This window comes from Charadrius vociferus, unplaced genomic scaffold, assembly GCF_000708025.1.
Source record: "Charadrius vociferus isolate BGI_N301 unplaced genomic scaffold, ASM70802v2 scaffold61, whole genome shotgun sequence".
NCBI lineage: Eukaryota > Metazoa > Chordata > Aves > Charadriiformes > Charadriidae > Charadrius > Charadrius vociferus.
The window spans coordinates 4,825,992-4,849,583 of record NW_009646945.1 but is presented as its reverse complement, the minus strand read 5'-3'; the positions used below and the strand labels follow the sequence as shown (position 1 = coordinate 4,849,583).

The following is a 23,592-nucleotide window of genomic DNA, read 5'->3' as shown; positions in this document are numbered from 1 at the left end:
AGCAGCTTGGAGGTGAGAGGGAGCACAGGCTCTTATCTTTGAGTAGTTTTGGCTGTGTTTGTTCTAAGCAGCCAGGGCCAGTCCACTGATGTGTTATATATGAGCGGTGGAAATATTTTTTCAATTGTCTTGCCTTCAGGAAGAGGAATCTCTTGGAAGACTTTGAATGGAGCACCAGTTGCCTGTAACTACTGGTCTTTGTGCATTTATGGAGACCTAAGTTGCTGGAAGGCCACCATATCAGCTCCGCTTTAGAAGTCAGCTGCATGCCACAATCACCGTTAAAAAAAACTACATATAACTCTTAATTTCTGTGAGACCTCTTACCATCATTTGTTCCCTCTCAGGAAGAGTCCAGCCTAAACTTAATTTTCAACCTTTTTTGATGTATGGACACCAGAGCAAGACTTTCTTATGTAAGCTAGTTGCCACTATAGTGAATTTATGCACACTTTAACAGTTGGCTTCCTTTTTGTAGTTGCATATCTCATATTGGCCTCCAGGATTTATGGTTTAGCTGAAAAGAAATGGGCAAGTGCAGCCAATGGAGTACACATGAAAGCCAAGCCTGTGTCCAGCTTAATCTGACTCAAGGCTAACACTAGCAGTTAAGATACTAAAATATTGCCACAGAAGGAAGATATGTCATTTTTGACATTTTTTGCCAGGACTTTTGCCAAGGCCTTTCATACAACGCTCCTTGTTTAGGCAAAACCATTGTTCAAATCTTGTTTCTATTTCCCTTCATTATTAATCCAACATTTTGCTTTCACCTGTAAAAGCTTTTGCTTTGAACCCATCCTGACACCTCAGGGATGATGACCATTGTATCCTGATGGCAGATATTGTATCTCAGTAGTAGGTGAAAGAAGGAAGCTGTCAAAGATGGGGAGATATATAAAAAGCTTTTTCTTTCAAGAAAAGAGTAAAACTGATTCTTTTCAGATTGGAAAAGGATCTTTTTGAAGCAAAAGCAGTATGAACAGAACTGTGAAAGTGAATACTGAATGATTATTCATTATTTATCAAAAGTGGAGAACTAGAAGGATGCAATGAAACTAGAAGGCAGCAGGCCTTAAACAAATCCAAGGGTCCAAATCCAATAATTGCCTTATTTTTGCAGACTTCCCAAAGAATCCACTGCTGTCTACTTTGAGTTAAGCTACTGATCAACCAAGCTGTTTGGGGCAAAGGTCTAGGGCAAATACCCTGCAGTAATGTCAGGTTAAAAAAAAATAAAAATTCCGCTTGGTGTGCTGAGCAGCTATAGACATTTTTAAAATCAAACCCATCTTAGGCCAAAGCTGACCAAAATGCCTTCCAGCTTTAATTATCACAGATCATTTCTAAGCAAAGCTGACCTGAGAGAACATAACTATTGAAGATAATTCAACTGCGTGGTGGCAATTCAGTCCCATCTTGGTCTCCTCCACAGTTTCACACATGCATGGATGCAATCCAGAAGATTAGTTCTGGGCAGTGAAATCTTGTATACGTTCTGGAAACAATGACCATGGCCTCAACTCCTTATTGTGAGTCCTTCTCACCCCTACTCATCCCTTGCTGTGAGGTATGAAGCAACCAGGCAATGTGAAGCCTGCCAGCGCTGCCTGTCTGGGCAGGAAGAGAGGAAATAACTGCTTTCTTGAATACTAACATTCTTAACTGCCATTGTATTCTGTGGATTTACTGTTTTCTGCATTCTCAGTTTTTCCTAAATGACTGCCTTAGGACCAATTGGTCATCCTTGAATAGGTCAGTAGCAAGGTTGTTCCCCCTGGATTTTTGCAGGAAGCAGCTGCCTGAAACTTGGCTTCTGGCTAGACCTGTTCGGTCCTACCCCTTCTTTCTCCTCAGAGTTTCAAAATAAGACTTACTGTGAGGGTAACAGTAATCTCATCTCTAAAAAGGAATCTCTGTATCTTCTGGTCAAAATAAGTTGCCAACACTTTAACTACTGAACCTGTTCAAATATTAATAGGGTTAAGGGTTTTGTATAATCCTTACTGTGAAATGCTCTAGATTAAAGAAAGTTATGTAGTAAACCTTAATTCAACGAAAATAAAAATCATTTAGTGGACCATTGCAACTGTTTGCACAAGTACTGCAGATCTACATGTCTATGGATTACTAAGAATGATTTCTGAAGCTAGAAAATCCATACTAATAATAATTTGTGAGGAAGGTAAGCTGAAGATCATGCTGATGTAGACCTCATACTCCTAACTGACTTCCCCTACCCTCAAAACTAATCACCTTAGGGTTTGTATGGACAAATAGATTCTAATTCTAGCAAAATAAATCTACATGCTGTGCCCACCACAGCCAGTGTCCCTTTGTGCTATATTCAGAATTTTGCTCAAGATTAGGAAATAGCACTTTTAAAAGATCCTACTTACACCTGAGATTAATGTTAATCCACATTTTAAATATAAGACATCCTTCAAATGAGTTGAATCTTGCAGATAGATTTCACAGCTTGGTTAGCTTGGTTAGAACCAAGTTAGTAGTGCATTAATACTACTGATTTGTATCACAGCAATGCTTGAGCTTTGCAAGGAGATACTGAGTGATCCCTAGGAGTCTGATAGTCACCTTGGTCACTGGAGTTGTAGTGAAAGCAGTAACGGCAGAGTTGTCATTTGTTGTGCCTGATGAGACCAAATAGGTGGGTAACTGCTGAATAGACCTCTTTCTTCTTGGGTTTTAAAGAAGATAACTTTTTTAATCTTTTTTTAATGCCTACAATAAAGACCAAAGGTAGGATTCATCTTATTAACTTTGAACACCTACAGCAAAAGCATCCGTAGCTGAGCTAGTCACTCTCTGTACCTTATCAACAGAAGGGAGGGAAAAAAGCAGTGATTAATCTAACCTATTTATATGTCTACTTTAGGATTATCTGCCTTGCACCTTGGTCTCCCTTGACTGTGTTGGCAATTTCCACTGACTACAAATTAACTGGGTTGCCTGTCTCAGATCTAGATGTCTGTGTTTTGACAGATGATTCCCATTCAACATATTAAGTAAAGGCCTGGTGTTCATTTGTGAGCTTTGTATAAGTGTATGAAATGTAAATAACTATAGTTAATGTTAGAAAACTTAATTTCAGATTCTCTTGAACTCAGCATTAGTGAAACAATAAGGGTAGCTTTTGAGGATAACAGGAAGTAGAGTGTTTAAAGATACCTGTTGGCATGGTTTTTCTTCTAGGTTGGCATTGCTGAAGAAGAGTGGTGAAGAAGATTGGAAGAGCAGGCTCGGCAAAAAGCAGGAGTATGCAAAAGTGTCTGTCACTGATCGTAGCGTGCAGATGCAAGAAGTTGAGCAGCTGTTGAAGAAGGTAACTCTGTCCTTGTTTGGAAAAAATATCTTGCTTGAAATGCTTCAGCTTTTTGAAGATGCATCCAACTAGACAGGCATGCCTAATATTAGCTACTAGCTCCTGCTATTCCTCTTGTTGTCAGGCTTGTTTAAAAAAAATTCTCACAACATGAGAGCTCTTTAAACGAGAATGTGTTCACTGTCTTGGGACATGTACTGTTGGTTACAGTGTCTTTACAGTGTCTTTTAAGCCTTTTTTCCCCCAGTGATATTGGCCTAAGACTTTAAGTTCAGGTGTTTTCTTTAGTATGGGTGAGCTTGTAAAAAAACTTGGATTCCTAAAGCTGTGTTGTCCCTGTGCATATACATTTTTTGGAGCAGTAATGTTGAATCCAAGAAACACTGAGGAAATGCAGGTACCACAGCATTCATGAGCCATTTGGCTTTTGGTTATCTTGCATGATCTTTGGTGTTTGTGGATAACCAAAACCATCTGGACAAGGATTTTATCTGTCTTGGCACTGTTAGTGAATAGGGTGGGAGATAGGTGGAAAGGTGGAGAGGAAAGGGAAGTTCACATTGTTAGCACACTCCAGCTATGTCTATACATGAATAAGTTATGTTGCTCAGCAGGAGTGGATGTGTAAAGCAGAACAATTACTGATGAGGACCTGCTATCCATTCCATACCTGCTGCTTTTGTTTCAGGCTAAATGTAGTCTGCTCCTGTGGCCTGACTGCCCTTTAGCAGCTGTGGTGTTACATGGGAATCCAGGAGCGTGCTTCAGGGCTTAATTTCATCCAAAAGTCTGTGCATTCTGCAATATTAACCAAAGCACAGAAAGTGAGAATGACTGGGAGATTTGCTTCAAAATGGATTGATGGTTCAAACTACAGGACTAATGTAGACTTGCTTCTCTTCTGAGTCTAATATTTTGAAAATTACAGTGTCAGATAAAATATATTGTTTCAAAAGCCTTTAATTTTTGAAGGAGTATTTTCACAGAGGACAAGTGAAGATAAAATTTGAGTTATAAATTTTACTAGTGGGGACAGTAATCTTTGGATCCAAGCATTTACTTTTGAAAATGCTGCTTCTACTAAATAGTATAGACAAACAATAACAAAAAGTCTTCTGTTCCATCAGTACATTACAAGTAAGGAGTTGTTAGATAGTCTGTCATTATTGAGGATAATCTGTGCCTGAACATATGACTCATCAATGGTTGTGTGTTAACTGGACAGAAAACGAAGAAAGCTGATTTTTGCAGTTTGGGAGGTTGTGTGTTAACTGGACAGAAAACGACTGATTTTTGCAGTTTGGGTTATGGGCTTTGTTTTGGTTTTGCCTGATGGACTTGCTCAAAAATATGGTTGCTGGTTTGAAAGATGTCCTAAAGCAAAAATAGTTTGAGCAAGGAAAGTAAAATTGCAGTCACATTTTTAACAGGCTGGTCTCCAAAATGACAACTGTTGAGATCAGATAACAACTGTACTCCAGCTAAAGACAATTGGGTTGAGAAAAACCTTTAAGCAGCTGCCAAGATTTAGGCAGAGACAAAACCTTTGTTCTCTCTTCTCACTCCCCAGCACCCATATCCTCCCTGCTGTGTTACCATGTGCAGCAACTTCACTCAGCATAGCACAAGTTAGGCTTTTAAAGCAAGTAAGAGAGCATGACATGCTTGAAGGGTACAAGCTTTGATGTGACAATGCTAGCAGTGGGAGTTCTGTGACACTGGGTCACCCACGCTGTTGGTTCATGTTAGCTCTTGGCTATTTAGACTCTAAATCAAAGGATTTGCATGACTGCCAATGGGTGAAATCTTGCTTGTATGAGAAAAAATGTTAGTGTTATTAGATACACAACTCCCTGAACTGTATGGATATTTGTGATGCTGATTCATTATGTGATAAATGATAAATAATGTAAAGCTTCACTAAGTTGACCACACTGCTTACAACACATCATGTCAGCTGCCCTTAAATCTGGAAATACTATTATTGATAAATAATCAATGTGATCACCATTATCATTTGAGAACCACAAAGCAGTGTGCCACTGAAGTCTATTTGTAGAAGAGCTTTGAGACTACAACGTACTTAAGAATCTTTGTGCTTTCAGTTGCTGGATTGCAATAAAAATGCAGGAATTGTATTAATTACTGTGTTTTGAGCTAGTTAAAATACAATTTCCACATATGGCAGTCATGCATCAACAGCAAAGGTGTGTAAACTTCTGTCATGCCCTGCTGGTTCAAAATAATGCCTGAAGTTTTTAGTTGCAGTATGTCACTCCTGTTAATGCAGTCAGACACCTTTTTAGTTTTTTGGGGGGTTTGTGGGGTTTTTTTGCATGTGTGTGTGTCTTTTAAAAGGTTATCTAACGTGTTCTGGAACTTTAATTATTGACACATAGCTGTATAAAATAGTAGTTACTAGAGTACATTTAGACTTCTTATAAGCAGCAAAAGTTGAAAGACCCATACTCTTAATAAAATAGTTACATTAAATAGTGCTGTTTGATCACTTCTCGTCAAAATGCTTCTGCACAGTTGTCTGCATGGTGAGATATTTCTCCAAATGTGTTATAGTCATTTGTATGTAGGCTAAACTGTAGAAAAAACATAAAATTCATGGAAAAGCTGACAGAGCAACCTCAAATGGGGAAAAAAGGGAAAAAGGAATTAACTCAGAAGATACAGATGAGGGGAGAAGTTGAGATTTACTTGGAGGTCTAGCATCTGTTTTGATGATTGCTGGACATAGGAGGACAATTTGTTGGAAGCTGTCAGACTTAAATTATATATACGTATGGTAAAACATACTTGGACAATTCAAAAAATAGCTCTAACATCAGGGGAACAACTGTACATTGAGGAATGTCTTACTGGAAAAAAATCCCTTTTATTTGGGAAATTTTTTTTTTTATTTCATATATTTGTATTCATTGTCTTAGGTTGGATGAAAGACTTCCAGTTTGTTAGGTTTTTTTCATGGGTAGAAAAATTAACTAACTTTAAAGTCTTTCCTTAGTATCAAAATAGTAAGATTTACTGGAATTAAAATTCCTATTTTATAGTCAGCCATTTTTAACAGAGAACAGAGTCCCTGATTAATGTGATTACCAGCTGCATTGCAGTCACATTAAAGCAGTGAATGACATTTGAAATGCACTTAATTCTTGTAGGAAGTTCAAACTGCACCTCAGCACTGGTGTTAAAGGCTAGGGCTGAACAGTCAATTCAAAATTACTCAGAGATGAAGTGTGTGAGAAGCTTAAAGGGGGTAAGCCCTTAACAAGTGACATTTAGGCAAAATATTAGTCTCTTGCTGTGGTAATAGTTTTGCCCATTTCATATATGGCATCCACCAAGTGCTTATATCCAGTTCTAATCAAAGCTGAAACTCTAATGATTAGGCTTTATTTTGAGCCACTCTAACGAGCTGCATTTACCTATATTCTGTGCGATGTTCCACATTTGCTTTAACCTATAGAAAGGAAGAAGAATTATAGATGATAAAGACATGTCTAATCAGCTTTGGGTAAGCCCAGCTCGGAGGCAGGGGTTATTTGTAGGCTTTGTTTAGAATGGTGAACTCACCTTCGCTGAGGACTGTGAGCTTAGCAATTCCCTCCAGATGGCTTTTGAGTATCCCAGTTTCAGTAAGCATCCTTTCTTTTCATCCAGAAAATAGATAGCTTGTCATTTTGCAGCATCTGATGAAACTTGCAGCGGAATTATTCACATTGTGGTCGACATGGTTCGTCTGTTTAATGGTGCATGAAAACAGAGACATAAAAATCATCAGCATATGAAAAGTGTATCTTCTGCCTGTGCTGTTTTGTTCTGTGTTAAGTTGTAGCGATAGTGTTACTAACTTGTGTAATTCCTGCATGGAATGGCATTGGTAAACATGCTGTTGTCTTATGACAACATTTTTGATCTCTGGCTTTCCAATGGGGAAAGCATTTCTAGAAGATTAACAGATTCAGATTTACTTCATTTTAATAAATTGGGGAAGATGAGTTATTTCCCCCCCATCTCCATTTCTGATAGTCAAGGTCTTCTCTAATTCCTTTGCTTTGCTTCTGTCCTTGTCATAGGAACCTGTATATGCTTCTACTTACTCTCCTGTTATACCCGCTGCCCATAAATTTCATCCTTTTCTACCTATTAATCAGGTGAGCAAAAGTCTGCACAATTTAAATGCTCAACAATTTCAAGCAAGCATATTTTGACAGGTATTTTTTTACACAGGAAATTAATAATCCTCTTAACTGATTAACCAGCTTAATAAATGCTGCTTTAAAGAAACATAGTATTATGCCACTATGCTGTGTACTCTTCTTCAATATACATTCTGCTACTGTTTCTTTTACAGTTGTTTTTCTAAAAATTCTGTTAGACTAAACATAAGTGAGAAAGTAATCGAAGGAGAGATTATTGCATTCATTATAACACTGAAAACTTGCAAGTTGTTAAAAAGGGTATGTAAAAGGAGCAATATGTAACTGCACAGCATTTATTTTAGTATAAAATGCTGTGTACCCTGAATTCTCTGTAAGCAATGCGCATATACAATGTAAGACATAAAATCATCTAATTTATTGACTGTAAAAAGCAAGCTCCTTTTGTTCAGAGGTGACTTTCCTATAGTGCTTTTCCCTAGTCCCTGTCTAAAGGATTTTTGCCTTGGCACATCCTGCTTCCATTCTCTGACTGTCCCATCTTCCCACTTCTCTCTTTCTTCCTTTAAGGTCTGTAGTTCTAGTTTGAAAGAATCAAGCTCTCTGATTTCTGATGAACGTCATCCTTGGAGATGGAAGGTGGTCTGATAGGCCAGGAGCAGGCCCATGGTTGTGTGGGTTGTTGTGGTGTCACTGGTGCCTGAGTTTCTGATAGGTTAAGAGCCAAACAATAGCTTATGTACGTGTTTGTGAGGTCACTGGTGTCCGAACACCTGGTAGGCCAGGAGCAGGCCCATGTCAGGTTTAGATGCTCTGACATCATCAGTGGCTATGTGGCAGATAGGCCAGGAGCAGGGACGTGGCTTGTGAATGTTAAGGTTGTGATTTCACCACTGCCTGGGTAGCTTTTTGGCCAAGAGCAGGCCCATGGCTTGCTTGGCTGCTTCTGATGTCATTAAAAGAATATTTACACCCCACTCAAATAGGGCTTTTTGGAAGAACCATCAGCAGCACAAGCCCATACGCAACACTCACATATGTGACAGTGCAACTTGTGAGCACATGATGGTGGCATCATTAGGGGTGTGAGGTCATCATCAGTATAACTCCTGACCACACAGCGGTAGAAGTAGGAGAGTGTGAGGTCACCGTCAGTATAACCCATGAGCACACAGCTTTGGCAGGAGGAGGGGTGTGAGGTCACGTCACCGATTTCACCCCGTGGCCGTGGGGTCGGTGTGGAGCGGCCGTGTGCATCCCGGGGGCATCCCGGGGGACGGGAGCTGCCCGGCGGCGTGCCTGCGAGGCCGAAGGAGCAGCCCCTGCAGCCCTGGCTGGAGCAGTCGGGGTGGGGGTGTCTCGGGGGCACGGCAGGGATGTGCCTGGGCACGGCACCAGGAGGAAACCACAGACTTCCTGCCCGGGCGCTGCGGGGGGAGCGCGGGGAGCGCTGCGAGGCCACGTGGGCTGTGGTTTGTGCACCTGCAGGCTCCAGCTCCCGATCCGCCCGCGGGGAATAACGGCCCCTCGGTGACACGCTGAGAGTCAGGGACACGTCTGAGCCTCTGGGCTGCATGTCTGCTGCCAGGGCAGGGACATGTCCCCGCTCCAGCTGCTGCGAGGGACCGACCGTGGGCTCTCTGGGGAGGCATGGACAAGCCAGCACTGCTGGGATGGAGCTCTTGCCCTGGCCAAGGCCTTTTCCCGGCTGCTGCTCCCAGCACAGAGGGGTCTGTAGCAGGGGAGGGGCTGTTTCCTCCCAGTCCTGACACAGACCCCTGTGCAGTCCCAGCTCCATGGCTCCCACAGCTCGGGGACAGCTGGACACTTGCCTCTTGGGTTCATGGATGAGGCCAGCGTAAGAGATGCTCAGTGCTCCCAGTCCCCACAGCGAGGTGCAAGGAGTGACCGACTCATATTCCCTCCACACCCAGCTTGTCCCATGACAATCCGCCACCACAGCGACCATGACACGCGCAGTGGGACAGATACGTCCTTCATATATGGTCATGAACGGCGCTGGAGAAGTTCATTGGAGGGCTGGTCTGTGTCAGAGGGGAGATATTTCCCGATAACGTCTAAAAAGGAGCTGCTGCTTCGATTGGCTCCTTCTGCAGCTGCGTCGGCATCTGCACAGATATATTACCCTCATGTCAGAGTTGTCCCCGTGAGTCCCCTGGAGATGTGAGAAGGAGTGGTGCACAGCAGGGCTGTGCCAGCAGGGACGAGGCTCAGGATGGGAATGGAGGGACTCCTGTCCCCTCGGGTGCTGTGGCTTCTCCTCTGGGTGCAGCTCTGCAGAGGTAAGTGCTGGCTCCCTTTTCCCACAGCCCAGGGCCTTCGGGTACCAGTGGGGTTATCAAGATCCCTTTGGGAACAGGGTTTCTTTCCAAGTGCCACGGAGGTGAGGGCCAGAAGGTGCTCAAGTCCATGGACCATGGGCACAGCCTGTGCCTGTGTCCATCTGGGTGGGAGAGGGTATCTCCACTTCCAGAGCTCCAGTGCTTAGGGCAGCCTGTGTCTGGCTGCATTTATAGACAACCAATCCTGGGTTACCCTTTTGGGACCTCTTGTGCCCCAGGACTGTGTCCCTGAGTCTGACCATGGCTCCAGGCTTCAGGGGAGTCCCAAGACCAGGAAGGCCATTTGTGCCCCACAGAGAGAGGGGGTCTGGGCTGTCTGCACCCACGGGTGGTAGAGAAGTTCCCTTCCTTGGGGCCCCCAACAAGCACAGGGGCTGGGCTGACACCAGGGGCGAGGCGGGGACATGGGTGAGGGGATCCTTGGGATCATGTTGGTGTTCCCTCAGGACAGAGAAAGGCCTGGGGGTGGTGTGAATTTGGGTGGTGCCAGGGCAGGTGGTCGGGAGGGGAAGCTGTGGGCTTGGGGGCATGGGGCTTTTCAGGGATGCTGGGCTGGGGAGGAGGGGGTGCCCTGTGCAGGGCCTGGGGGCGGGAGGGCTCCCACCCTCCCACCCTGGTGCCTGTGACTCAGCCTGGGCCGGTGGGACCTCCAGACCTGCAGTCTGGGGCTCGGTGCTCTCCTGACAGGTCCCACGTCAGTGTCTGAAGGGGCTGCGGAGGTGAGGCTGGAAAACGGTGGCAGTCGCTGTGCTGGAGTAGGCCCCTTTTAAATACTGGAAGGCTGCAATTAGGTCTCTCCAGCGCTTTCTCTTCTCCAGGCTGAACGACCCCAACGCTCTCAGCCTGTCCTCATGTCTGTGTCATTCTTATGTTGAGGGCTCCAGAGCTGAATGCAGTACTCCAGGTGGGGTCTCACAACAGCAGAGTAGAGGGGCAGAGTCACCTCCCTTGACCTGTTGGCCACATTTCTTTTGATGCAGCCCAGGATGCAGTTGGCTTTCTGGGCTGCAAGCACACGTTGCTGGGTCATGGTGAGCTTCTCATCAACCAACACACCCAAGCCCTTCTCCTCAGGGCTGCTCTCAATCCATTTCTTCTGATCCTTCTTCTGGTTCACTTCATTTTAGGAATTTATCATTTATCTGAAACAAGAGATATCAGTGAACATGTAGATGTATTTTTCATGATAAATTAGGATATTTCATTGAATGTAACCACCTTTGTTGTTGAATAGAATTGGAGCTGTTGTCTTCCTAAGCTTTTATTTATTCTATATATACTAATTCTTGTTTCGGCTTTTTATTGGGGTCTTTAGCTCCCCTTATCAAAATGTCACAATTACAAACTTGAGATTTATTCTCCTTTCATATCTTTTTTTTTTTTCACTTGGAAATAAAATTTGCACTTAAAAGCTTGTCAAGTTTTACCTTTCTTGCCATATTTTCTCCCAACCAGAATGTGCTTTGACCAACTCATTCCTCCATAAATGCTGCCATTTGGCATTTGCAAAAGCTTTCTACACTATACCCAATTACTAAGTGTATTTTTTCTAAAATTTCTCTTGACAATTGTGTTGGCTTATGTCAGTTTTTCAGCTGTAGAAAATTATTCTTTTCTTTAATCATCACATATAGTTTTGTTTTTCACCAGGACTCTTAGGACAAATTAAATGGGCTAGGGATTGCTTGGTATGTATTCCGTTTATCATTTTTTCAGTTCATTCAGTCATTAATAGACAAAGGTGGGAGTCTTCATGCATTAGGAAGAGATCTAACATGGAATTGCTCCAAGTTTTGTAACATACACATCCCGTCTGATTTAGTTGTGGGTTTTTTTTAGGAACTCCAAAGATATTTTGCCCAAGGGAACAGCTTGAAATCTTCCATTAAAAAAAATATGTTTGTTTCTGCTCTTAGACAGCTACTCTCTTTTGTCCTTTGACACAGGTCTGGAATTACTCATGATCTTTCTTACATTTTACATGCAAAGTGACTAACAGGCACACTTTGCAGGTCTGTGTCTTCAGAATTTCCAGTAGCTCTGCAGACTCTGAAGCTTCAGGTATTCACTGGAGACAAAATTCAAAATTAAGCCCCCTGTCACTTGAAAAATAAAAATAAAAAATTGAAAGAATCCTTATGACTGCTTCCTGCTTCTCCCTCACTTCCCCTCATATTGTAATGGAAGTCAGCATCCTCACAAAGTTAAAAGTATTTGTTTTGTGTATGAAACGTCACTTGTGGTTTCATTAGGTATTTATTAATTTCCTGCCCAGATCTGCTTTAATATGTTGCTGTGTTTTTTTTTCTGCCAGCCGTTCATCCCAGAGGTGTCTGTGCTGACACGAGAAGGGGTAGAGATTGGGGGAAGTGAACAGAGATGACTTCCAGTGTTTTTCTTTGAAGCATTCAGAGGCTTTTACAGATGAGGAAGCAATATTGAATAGACTTGCCTCTTGTTATTTCTATTGAATATTTTGGAGTTCTAGGGAAAAAGCAGATGTTTTTATCTTGATGATCTTGACTTGCAGTCATAGTGTCTGGCTTCTCAGCTATCTTTCCTAATAAATTGAGAGCAAGCGTTACTGCAGAAGGCTGCAGAGATACATGGAACTAGAGGGAAGAAGTGGAGGGTTCTCATGTCCTAGTCTTTGTACAAGCCCCTTCTTGGCTTGTCTTTACTCTTCTGGAGGATGGATAGTGCTCCTAGTAAAAGCTGAAAGCTATGAAATTTCTACTTCAGTGTGTCCCCTGCAGTCACAATATTTTTTATATAAAGTGATTTATTTAGTCTGTTTGATTTTAAGAAAATAAGAATATCTGGGTTTATTTCTCTTCCTTGTATCTTGAAAGGAAAAGAGTGTTTACTTTATGTTCATAAGCTTTTGCATACTTTTTCATTTCCCCTTTGTGGTTTTATGAGCTAGAGCAGTGCTAAAGCTTAAGATTTTCATGTGGTTTTTCAATTCCAGCAGCTAGGTTGTGAAGAAAAATACCAAATAGAACACAACTTGGAAGTAATTCTAGAGTTGACAGTCCCACACACTAAAAATATTTTCATGCTCAATTTCTATGCAGTATTGTCACTGAAATGTTGCTACTTTTTTAAGATAAGTGCATTGAAGCAATATTTCTTTGGCCTGACCTACTACAGCAGAGTACGTAAATTCAGTTTCTTTCCTGTTTAATGTACCATCATCAATACTGTGCTAGGAGGGCACTAAGATAGTGTTCCTAGCTGCTTCTAATCACTCAAGCTGTTGGCTGCTTCCTTCTAAAGCAACTGAGGAAAGCTGAGAGTGACCTAAAAAAAGAGGGGAGGTGGCGGTGGGGAAGATGGTCACAGTCATTGGAAAAGTATTCAGTAGAGCAAGCTGACATAGAAACTAAAGTGAGCAGCCTCTGGAGACATAAGGTTGCTAATCCCACCTGGAGAATTGAGTTACTGCAAGAGACTGAAATCACTGACTGAAGTTACACTTCTTCCTTGTTATTCCCTGTGCCACCTGCAAATTTGCACACTTGAAAACATCTGCTGAAAGTCAGTTTAGTGATCTCACTAGTATAGCAAGTCATGCTTCAAAAGAACAAGGTCTGGAAAATTACATCATACGTGGAGTAAATGGTTTGCTTTGCTTAGAGGGATGCCATTTGCCTTGGCTGGTAGTTTCAAGAAAAGTTCAAAGAGCATAGGCCAGAATCTTGTCTTCACAGTATAATGGGGCAGCAAGATGATGAAGCTTCTCAGGGTCAGGGTCACTAAGCTGTGTCTGTGACTTTACTTCAGTAGGTTGTTCTCCTGTTCTCTCCCCTCTGCAGCTGGCAGTTGAAATATTCAGCCAGTCTTTCGCTATATCCTGGTCAGTTTATCAATTTTTAAACATCTTTGTTTCTCTCTCTCCCCCAAAAAGCAGAGAATGGCAGATAACCAGGAAAGTCAGATGACCATTGAAGAAAGGAAACACCTGATTACAGCTCGAGAAGAAGCCTGGAAGTCCAAGGGTAAAGGAGCCGCCAATGACTCCACGCAGTTCACTGTAGCTGGCCGAATGGTAAAAAAAGGTCAGTGATGAAATGATCCCAATATAAATAAGCCACTGCTTATCTGTCTAGTCAAAATAAAGTCAAGCTAAAGCTACGCAGAAACAGTAGCAAGGGGACTGTTTATTTTCAACTAAACATCATGTCATGAGGCTGTTGACTCTAGCTTCTTGTGGCTGTTGGTATTGATCCATTTTGTTCTGCACTGTTGCACTACCATCCAGTTATTACTGGGCTCTAACTGGTGGTAGTCAATCACTTGAACAGTCATATGTTTTGGTTTTCCTTCTAATACAACCCAGAGGGCACAGTTGGATTATTCTTTCTTATTTACTCTTCCTTTGAAAACCCAGGTGCACTGTCAAGAGAAAAGTTGTGAAATCTAGTTGTTGCTATTGCTGGCACTTCCCCCACTCCTAGGATCACTGGGAATATTTAGCAAACACGTGTTATTTTTATGGATGCTGTTTTGGACAACAACCTGAAGTGGTGTATTTGGCTGAAGAAATCACTGAACAGATTTCTGCATGGAATCAGGGAGTAGAAATGACAAGGGAGCAATGTTGACATTTTTGGGATCTCTTGAATTCAGTCGCTGTTTCCAGATGCAGTCATTCTTCTGAAGTGGACAGGAGTCTCTGAAGGCTGTACATGGTAGAAATACAGCTTTTCATGCAGTGTGCCTGGGACAGCGATAGCTTTGGGAAGAAGGCAGCTAAACTGATCTGTCGTGGTTAACGAATACTAAACGTTGTTTTGTTAGAACTTGGTTATTGAACACAACAACAATGAACCTTGAGTTAAATGACAACCACCAAAAAAAAAATCATTGTGGGGTGAGGGCAGTATTGCACCAGGAAGTAACTCCATTTGTAATCCAAGCCATTCTGTTGGCAGATAAACAGATACATGGTATTAGGAATGACATCTATTAGTAACATATTTTAGTGGCTTCTTACATTGTTTTGGTGCTAGAAACACCAGTGGTCAGTGTTTAAAGACTAACCTGTTTTGGAGGATTGCCAAGAAAAAAGTGTTCAGTTGTCCACAGAATGCTTTTTGAGATACTTTTTTTGCCAAATAGATTGGTCTTTGAAAGGAATAGAAGGTGATAGCATTTGCTCTTCTTAATGGGAAAAGAAAAATACCTTGAAAGGATCTCTTTAGATGCTGCGATCATTCCTTTGGAGAAGCAAGGTAATCCAGTGACAGTGGTATCAATAAAAGTAGCCCAAGTGGGGTTTTATTCAGATGTGTGCTATTTTTGTTGCCTAAAAGAATAAATTATCATGATGAGTTTTTAATTTAAGAGATGATAAGAAAGCAATGCAAAATTAAATCCTTGTTATATACATGTGCACAGGTGCTGTACTTTAATTGCCTCTTATGGCTGAAAAATTTTCAGTCCTAATTGGAAGGTGATCCTTTACTAACATCTGAAGTAGTTCTCAATGTGGTCTTGTGGATTAAATCCTGGGAGAGCTGCTTAAGAGCTGTGTCTTCTCAAATATGTCTTGATGAAGGCTTTACTGGTTGACTTAAAACCTGCTGGAATTTTGAGTCTCTTAAGTAACAGGGAAAAAAATTGTTAGTGGAAAAGCTACTCAATTATACTCTAAATCTATCTTGGTGTTTGACAATTATGACTTGCTAGAAGTTGCAGTAAAGATAGTGGAAACATGGTTAGTATATATTCTCCCAGCATGATATAGGTTTAATCTGATAAAATTAACTAAGGGCTTAAACTTATGTGGCTCAGTAATTAGTAAGCTATGGCTAAGTGGAAAATAGATATTAAAGGAAAGTTTAAATGTCAGTTTCTCCATTTACTGAAAGTCTAGGCAACAAGAAGTAATAGATGCAATTCTTTGCTTCAGTGTGCTTTTCTACCTAATAAAAAACATGAAACCTATATTTCTCTTACTGGAGCAACTTAGATTCACATGAAAAGAACTAAACAAAAATCATCTTATTTTATCCACTGGGTCCAGAATGAATTGCTTTACGATAGTTACTGAAAAGGAGGGAGGAGAGTACAACAAAAGAGGAGAGAGTAGTGCTTGATATGGTGGGGACTTCCATTTCTACTTCCATTTCCACACGTTCTTAAAAATGCAACAGGACCCAAGAATTATTCCTTAATCCAGAGACAGCATTCACAGGTCAGATGCATCCTGCTATATGTATTAATAGAAACGGGTTTAAATTAAAAAAGGGGAGTGAGGGCGTCGTGGTTGTGAAGGTGCCAAGCAAGATCTTGATAGTTTCCCTGCTTACCATATCTTTTTGTTCAGAACAGTTGCATGTTTTTAAAATGGGGCTTGTGGTAGAACTGGAGACCAAAATGTATACCAATTGAACTGCTGCTACCTGGAAAACAATCAAAATGACTGTATTCAAGAGAGAAAGCATATATCTTGTGCTTTCTTGTGCTTTCTTGTGCTTTGTTCTTGTGAATGGGACAGATTCTGAGACCGCTGTTGATGTAAGGAGCACACAAGGCAGTACGCTCTGCCATCTCTAATACAACAGTTGTGGAGGCTGGGGAAGCATGACAGACTGTAGGAAGTGGCCAGGCTGATCTGCTTTCCCTAAATAACTTACCCTGTCATCATTGTTGGAAACATGGGCTGACCCAGGACTGCATGTCCTCTGTTCTTATGCAGGCCTGGCTTCTCCAAGCGCGCTAACACCAGTAGCATCCCCTTTCAGTAACCGGCAGAAGTCTACCACTCCAGTTACAAAGCCCATGGAAGGTAAGGAATAAAAAAGGCTGAAATATATTTGCGCTTTTTTACTTTCTGTCAACTAACAAATTTTACTTTCTGGTTTGCTTAGAAATTGAAGCCAGGCCTGATATGCAATTGGAATCAGACATGAAGCTTGACAAGCTGGAGTCATTCTTGGGAAGGCTGAATAACAAAGGTTGGTAAAGTTACCAAAGGTAGCAATGCATCCACTCTCCCACTTCAGTAAATGGCTTAAAGTACTTAGTTAAAATATCTGGTAACAGAAACTGCATATTTCTTTGTCCAGAATGCACTTGCTGATCACATTGTTTATTTTTGTGATTCAGTCTTCGCTCAATTTTAACAAAAAATCCTTATGCTATTGTATTACAAATGTACAGTAGAATAAATCACAAATGACAAAATAATTTTCTTCTTTTTCTACACGAGGTACACATTCTTCTTTAGAGGAAAATTTCTTAAAACCCCACAGCCAGTCTGAACCATATTGCCATATACAGTGAAACAGCTTTAAATGTATTTTAATCTTATTAAGATCAAGATAGGACACTAAGGTGCTCCCAAACACAATTCATTCACCTTCCTGCTTTTTTGAAAACTGACTCTCTGTAGCAGCTTATACAGCTTCCTTGCACAGATTATTGGCTACTTATGAAGCTGTCTAGAGTTCTCTGGTGTTTCCATCTCATATGTCTGTCCTCCATTTGTAAGACAAAAATCCTATTGTAATTTGTAGAGTGTGAATTACCACAAACAAATGTATTCGTATTTCAGCAGAGTAGGCACTAGCATAGGATAATGATTGTGCCATAGTCACTAGTCTGAAGTAGTGACTTTTCCACTTGCAGTTCTTGTAGATCTTTTCAAAGGAAGGAATTATGTGGTTGGAGGCAAGATGGAATATACAAGACCATAAAATGCTTATATCATCCTACCAAAACAACTCAATTTTGCTAGTGTCTAACTTTTATTCAGCCGTATTTCCCAACCATTTTGTAATGAAGATTATTGCATACGAGTAGCTGTTACAACCCCTCTTTACTGTTCTTTTCCAACACTTTTCTACCATCTCTCCTTCAAATTCCATCAATTTAAAAAAAAACAACAAAAAAACCCCAAAATAAAACACCACCACCACCCCCAAAAACCTCCACCCCAACCACTACCAAACAAGCTATGTTTACCTGTTCTAGAGTTAGAAACTCTAGTATAATTATTTATTTGGTGAGGTGTTTTTTTTTTCTTGCAGTTGCTGGGATGCAAGAAACAGTGCTGACAGTTACAGGAAAATCTGTGAAAGAGGTGATGAAGCTGGATGATGATGAGACGTTTTCCAAATTCTATCGCCATGTGGATTTCCCTTCCTCCTCAGTGCCTTTGGACCTTGATGAGGACTTTGATGCCATCTTTGATCCTTATGCACCAAAGTAAGAACTATGGGGTTTTCCCCCATTGTTTTGAATGCAGATGTAGGGTCGGTGGTCAAAATGCTCAGCTTTAAGTCATCTTGTAGATGTCTTAGTACTGGGCATGTCCATTTCTTCTACACATTTCTGAAATCACTCTTCTGCCTGAACCGATTCTGATTTCCTAACAAATGTCACACCCAAAATCAAAGCAAAATCTCTTGTCATTAAATTATTCTGACTAGGAAAATTAACTGTTGATTATTCACACTGCTTGTTTTTCAGGTTAATATCTTCTGTAGCAGAGCACAAACGTGCAGTTAGGCCTACGCGCAGAGTCCAGTCCTCAAGAAACCCCCTGAAAATGCTGGCAGCGAGAGAAGATATTCTTCATGAATATACTGAACAAAGACTGAATGTTGCCTTCATGGAGTCAAAGCGAATGAAAGTAGAGAAAAGTAAGCGAACAGTATGATTTGTACAAGACACTGTCTTGCTATTTTAATTCAAAACAAAACAAAAAAAAATAATCCCAACACAAAACCACAACTGAATGAGTGGAACATATCCTCTGAGAGGCAATAAATTGATTGAGGTATAAGGTTGAATGTAGACTGTCTAGGAGGTCTGGAGAGAAAGGCGTGTGTGACTTCATCAAGGAAAGCTACCTTCAGCCGCCTCCTGTGCGTAGGTTTAATTATTTATTTTTAGCACAGTCACCTTGTGCAGAGAGAGAGTGCCACTGCACCTGCAGGGTGAGGACAGGAGATCAAGGAAAGCAGATCTAGAGTTATGTTATGCTGGAGGGGAAAGCTGGCAAAAACAGATAAACTTTTGTTCAGGTACACTGTCCTCAATTTTGGATCCTAGTTTTCTCTCAGAAACTGGAATTAGCCTTCTTGACTCCAAAAGATTAATTTCCATAAAGGATCAGGGCTTTGTGGCAGGGCTGTGTGTTTTGCTTGTGACGTTGCTTTCTCCTGACAACGAGATGGACAGCGAGAGACTTGTAAAATTTATTCAAAGGTTTTTCAAGTCACTTTTACCATTTTAGGTACAACTTTTCCTTACTAAATTTGAATAAAGGGAAATCATCTGTAAATGATGAAAACACTAATTATATGTGTAATACTTTGTTGCTATTTGATGAGAAGCATTTCCCTGAGTTATAAATTCACACAGTGCTTTGTCTTTGGTTGAGAAATGAGCAAAAATAGCCAAGAATTTAGGCTTTAAGTTTACAGTAAAACATGACTGATGCTTTGAAATATAAATGACTGTTGCATTACACTGGCTGAGACGAATTTGAAGGGAATTTCAGTTAATTAGTCTTGGCTACTCTCCTGTCTTTTGTCATTAATCAATTACAAGGCATTGAAGAGCTACACAGTACTTCACAAAAGATTAGATAAGACATGTTTCCTAGCAGAGTTGGTATTTCTGCCAAACAACATAATTCTGGCACTGACAGTTTACTCTTGGATGATATCTAGAAACTTAGGTACTACTACACCCACAAAGCTTTTGGGCTAGGAGTTAATCTGGGTTCAGCCTGTTTTGCTGTTGCTATTGAGAAGGAGAAAAGCTAGAAATAATATGGGGAAATAATTTTTAATGCAATAACCAATTTTTTATAATTTTGTCCTTTCTTTGCATTTTTTTGTGTATTTTTTCTCCTACTTCTTGTGTACAAGTGTCTACAAACTCAAATTTCTCAGAAGTAGCACTTGCTGGCTTGGCAAGCAAAGAGAACTTCAGCAACGTTAGCCTGCGGAGCGTTAATCTAACAGAGCAAAACTCGAACAACAGTGCTGTGCCATACAAGAAGCTAATGCTGCTGCAAATTAAAGGTATGCTGGAACTGCGTTTACTTTCCATATGTAATAGGCTGATTGTAACACGGGAGTTGCTACCACAGTTGGATGCTTAGCTTGTTCTAGATCTCCAGTTCAAGATTTATGTCCAAAACCTAAAGGAATGAGTGAGAACTGTGTGACAATTGCAAAACCTTACAAATAGGTTTATATTGTAGCCACTGGTGTGTGTTTTCCGCGGAGAAAACAGAGTATTTCAGGAATTCTAGCCATCTCCTGTGGAAATGTTTGAATTGTCCCATTCTTCCAGTGTTCAGTATAACTTGGGAGTACATGACGGTATTCTTGCTCCACTTCTCCTTACTGTGCGTAGTAATGTATCTGATTCTGCAAAATAATAGCTACTTTTTTGGCAAAGTAGAATTCTTAAAATTCTTAAAACTTAAAAGATTCTGGCATTTGGCTGCTGTCTGCTATTTACTTAATTCATTTCTTTCCAGAAGGACAAAATGTTGTTAAAGCAGAACAGTAAATGATAGAAATATTAGTTGATAGGAGGCAATGGGGTTTTTTTTGGTTCCTGTGAATAAACGCTTTTTCCACAGTAGTAGCCTTTTAATTCTTCTTTAACAGTCTGTTTCCGTATATTTTGCTCAATGTGCTAGGATTGTTTGTATTTCATTCAAAACAAATTAGATCTTGGCATTTGATAGCAGTAGTCAAAGGAATATAATTAGCTTTGTTTTCTCTTTAGGAAGAAGACATGTTCAAACAAGATTAGTTGAACCAAGGGCCTCATCACTGAACAGCGGAGACTGTTTCCTGTTGTTAACTCCACATTTCTGTTTCTTATGGGTAGGAGAGTTTGCAAACGTCATAGAAAAAGCAAAGGTTAGTACTAGTTGGATTTTTTATTATTTATTTTTAGAACTGTCACAGCATATGTCTCTGATGTAACTGAGCCTTGGTGCCAGTTGTCTCAAAAAGTGGCATGTAACCAATAGTCAGTGACAGGTAGATGTACAGGACTCCTGTAAATACATTTTAGCCTGTGCAGTGAATGAAAGCTGACGTAGGAGTGTGTAGCTTGTGAAGCTGCAAGAGAAAAGAGGATATCCTCAGGAAACAGATTTGCACTCAAACAAAAAATAGTCTGAATTGCAGGATGTCCTCTTTAGTCCCATGTTCATGAAGATCAAGTCTTGTTTTAAAGCAAATGAAAGAATGAATGTATTTCTGTAACATTTTCTCTAGTGTATTTATTTAGTGCAACAAATAATAACCATTTCTTCTGCTATTTGCTGTATTATATCCTATCCACTTTTGCCTTCTCCCTGAACAAGATATGCACGAGTATTCCAAAGACTTAAGCAATCCTGTTCAGATAATTGTTAATCTCTTAGGCTTCAGAACTTGCAACTTTAATTCAGACAAAGAGGGAACTTGGTTGTAGAGCTTCTTATATACAGACTATAGAAGAAGGAATAAATACCCATACCCATGCAGCCAAAGACTTCTGGAAACTCCTTGGTGGACAGACAAATTACCAGTGTAAGCATTCTTACTGTTACAGTATCCGATGTTTTATCACAGTAAAATAGTTGAGTTGGTTCTCTTTGGTAAAGATAGTTGGATGTTACATTTTTTTATTATTTTTGACAATTTTTCCTTAAGCTGCTGGAAGTCCTGAAGAAGATGAAATGTATGAAGCCGCAATAATAGAAACAAATTGCATTTACCGCCTCGTAGAAGATAAACTCATTCCTGAGGATGACTACTGGGGAAAGGTGCCAAAATGTACCCTGCTACAACCAAAAGAGGTATCGTGCCACTTACTGCTCCTGTGGTAAGTGCAGGAACATACAGGTGATAATGACTTTCAGTAACTGTGAATATTCATGGAGAAGTTCACTGAAAATTGGGTCCTCTGTGTTTCTGAAAAGTTTCTGAACACTTTGCTGTCTAAAGTGTGCTGCAGATCTCAAGAAGTTAGATCATGTTATCTTTAAAGTGAAATACTATTTTAGGAACTGTAAATCTTTTTGTCAACAGTGGCTCACTCCAAAGTCATGAAGTGCAGAACAGGTAGCACTTCAGAAAAACAAAACAAAATAAAAACCTGTTTTCCCTTTCAAGCATTTTTATTTCCAGCCTTAGCAGACTCTGCCCTTTCAAACAACCATTTCACCCATCTAAGTAGGAATGAGAGCAGATTTCCAAAATAAAGACACAGTGCATTTTCTTGAAAGTATTGAAGTTGCTGCCTGTTTGCTGAGCCCGTTACCCATGCTGTATGTTCTGTCAGCCTTCCCCGGCTGCAGGATGAAGCATAGGTCTAAATGTCAGTGAAAGCTGTTGTAACTGGACAGCAATCAGTCATGCAACAGAATCAGATTTTTAGTAATAAGAGCGCTCTAATCTGCTAGTGACTTAGGTACCAGCTAAAGATACATCTCATAGGATTCCCCATACTTGCTTCCAGTCATGCTGAACAATTAGACGTCACAGTGAAGGCCACTGCCCTGGCCTTACGTGCATTGCAGTGCTAGTTGTTAATGTCACTGCAGAAACTCAGATATTTGGAGGAGTTTGTGTTCAACACACTGTCAGCTTGCAGCACTAGGAAACTGGAGGATCATGATATCACCTAGCCTAATGCTAGGTTGTTTTTTTGGTTTGGTTTGGTTTGTTTTTTAGGTGCTGGTGTTTGATTTTGGCAGTGAAGTATATGTATGGCATGGAAAGGAAGTTACTTTAGCACAAAGAAAAGTGGCATTCCAGCTGGCAAAACACCTGTGGAATGGCACCTTTGACTACTCCAATTGTGACATAAATCCTCTGGACCCAGGGGAATGCAATCCTCTCATACCCAGGTATCAAAACTCGAGTTTAGTCTCACTGCAGAAATTTAGTTTTCTTGCCCTTATTTCACAGTGTTTAATTTGATTCTATTTCTCTTGTTCCTTTTTGCAGAAAGGGACAAGGACGCCCAGACTGGGCTGTGTTTGGCAGACTCACAGAACATAACGAGACCATACTGTTCAAAGAAAAATTTCTTGATTGGACAGAACTGAAGAAACTCAATGAGAAGAATTCTAGTGAATCCCTTCACCAGAAGGTGCATATAAGCATGCTAGGTATTTCAAACTAGATGACCTAGCTGGGATGAAAGCCAGAGAAGCTTGTTCTCAAGGATCCAAAGCGCTTTTGTCTTGCGGGCTTTGACCTAGGGGTCAGAACATCCCCACCAACAATGAACCCACAGAGTTGCTTTATATTAGTGCTGCGCAACTCAATGAATACTGCCAAGGTGGCTTTGACAAGACATCAAATGATGACAAGATACCAAAGTACTCAAATACGCAGAAGTCACACTGTTTGAGTGGAACTGTGGGGTAAGAAGGAAAAAGCTATGCTTAAAGAAATCTCTTCTATGTTTTTTGACAGGAAGAATCCAGATCTGAGACTAAACCATATGATGTCATGCTAATGGTAGCTGTGCCCCAAACGGCTGTAGGCACAGTCTTGGATGGAATGAATATTGGCCGGGGCTATGGACTTGTAGAAGGAGAAGATGGGAGGCAGTTTGAAATTATCACTGCTTCTGTGGATGTCTGGCACATCCTGGAATTTGATTATAGTAGACTGCCTAAGCAAAGCATAGGGCAGTTCCATGAGGGAGACACATACGTGGTGAAGTGGAA

General features: G+C 40.8%; 1 protein-coding gene across 1 annotated transcript in view; it reads left to right on the top strand.

Moving 5' to 3' along the window:
* Positions 1 to 23,592, top strand: part of SVIL (supervillin) — a 67,566-nt gene that overhangs the window by 31,543 nt on the left and 12,431 nt on the right. The window contains 13 exon segments of the mRNA XM_009895128.1: positions 3,214 to 3,343; positions 13,792 to 13,939; positions 16,585 to 16,674; positions 16,757 to 16,843; positions 17,918 to 18,095; positions 18,360 to 18,532; positions 19,769 to 19,924; positions 20,643 to 20,779; positions 21,292 to 21,439; positions 21,563 to 21,708; positions 22,586 to 22,761; positions 22,862 to 23,006; positions 23,336 to 23,592. Of these exon segments, the coding sequence (XP_009893430.1) occupies positions 3,214 to 3,343; positions 13,792 to 13,939; positions 16,585 to 16,674; positions 16,757 to 16,843; positions 17,918 to 18,095; positions 18,360 to 18,532; positions 19,769 to 19,924; positions 20,643 to 20,779; positions 21,292 to 21,439; positions 21,563 to 21,708; positions 22,586 to 22,761; positions 22,862 to 23,006; positions 23,336 to 23,592 (1,971 nt within the window).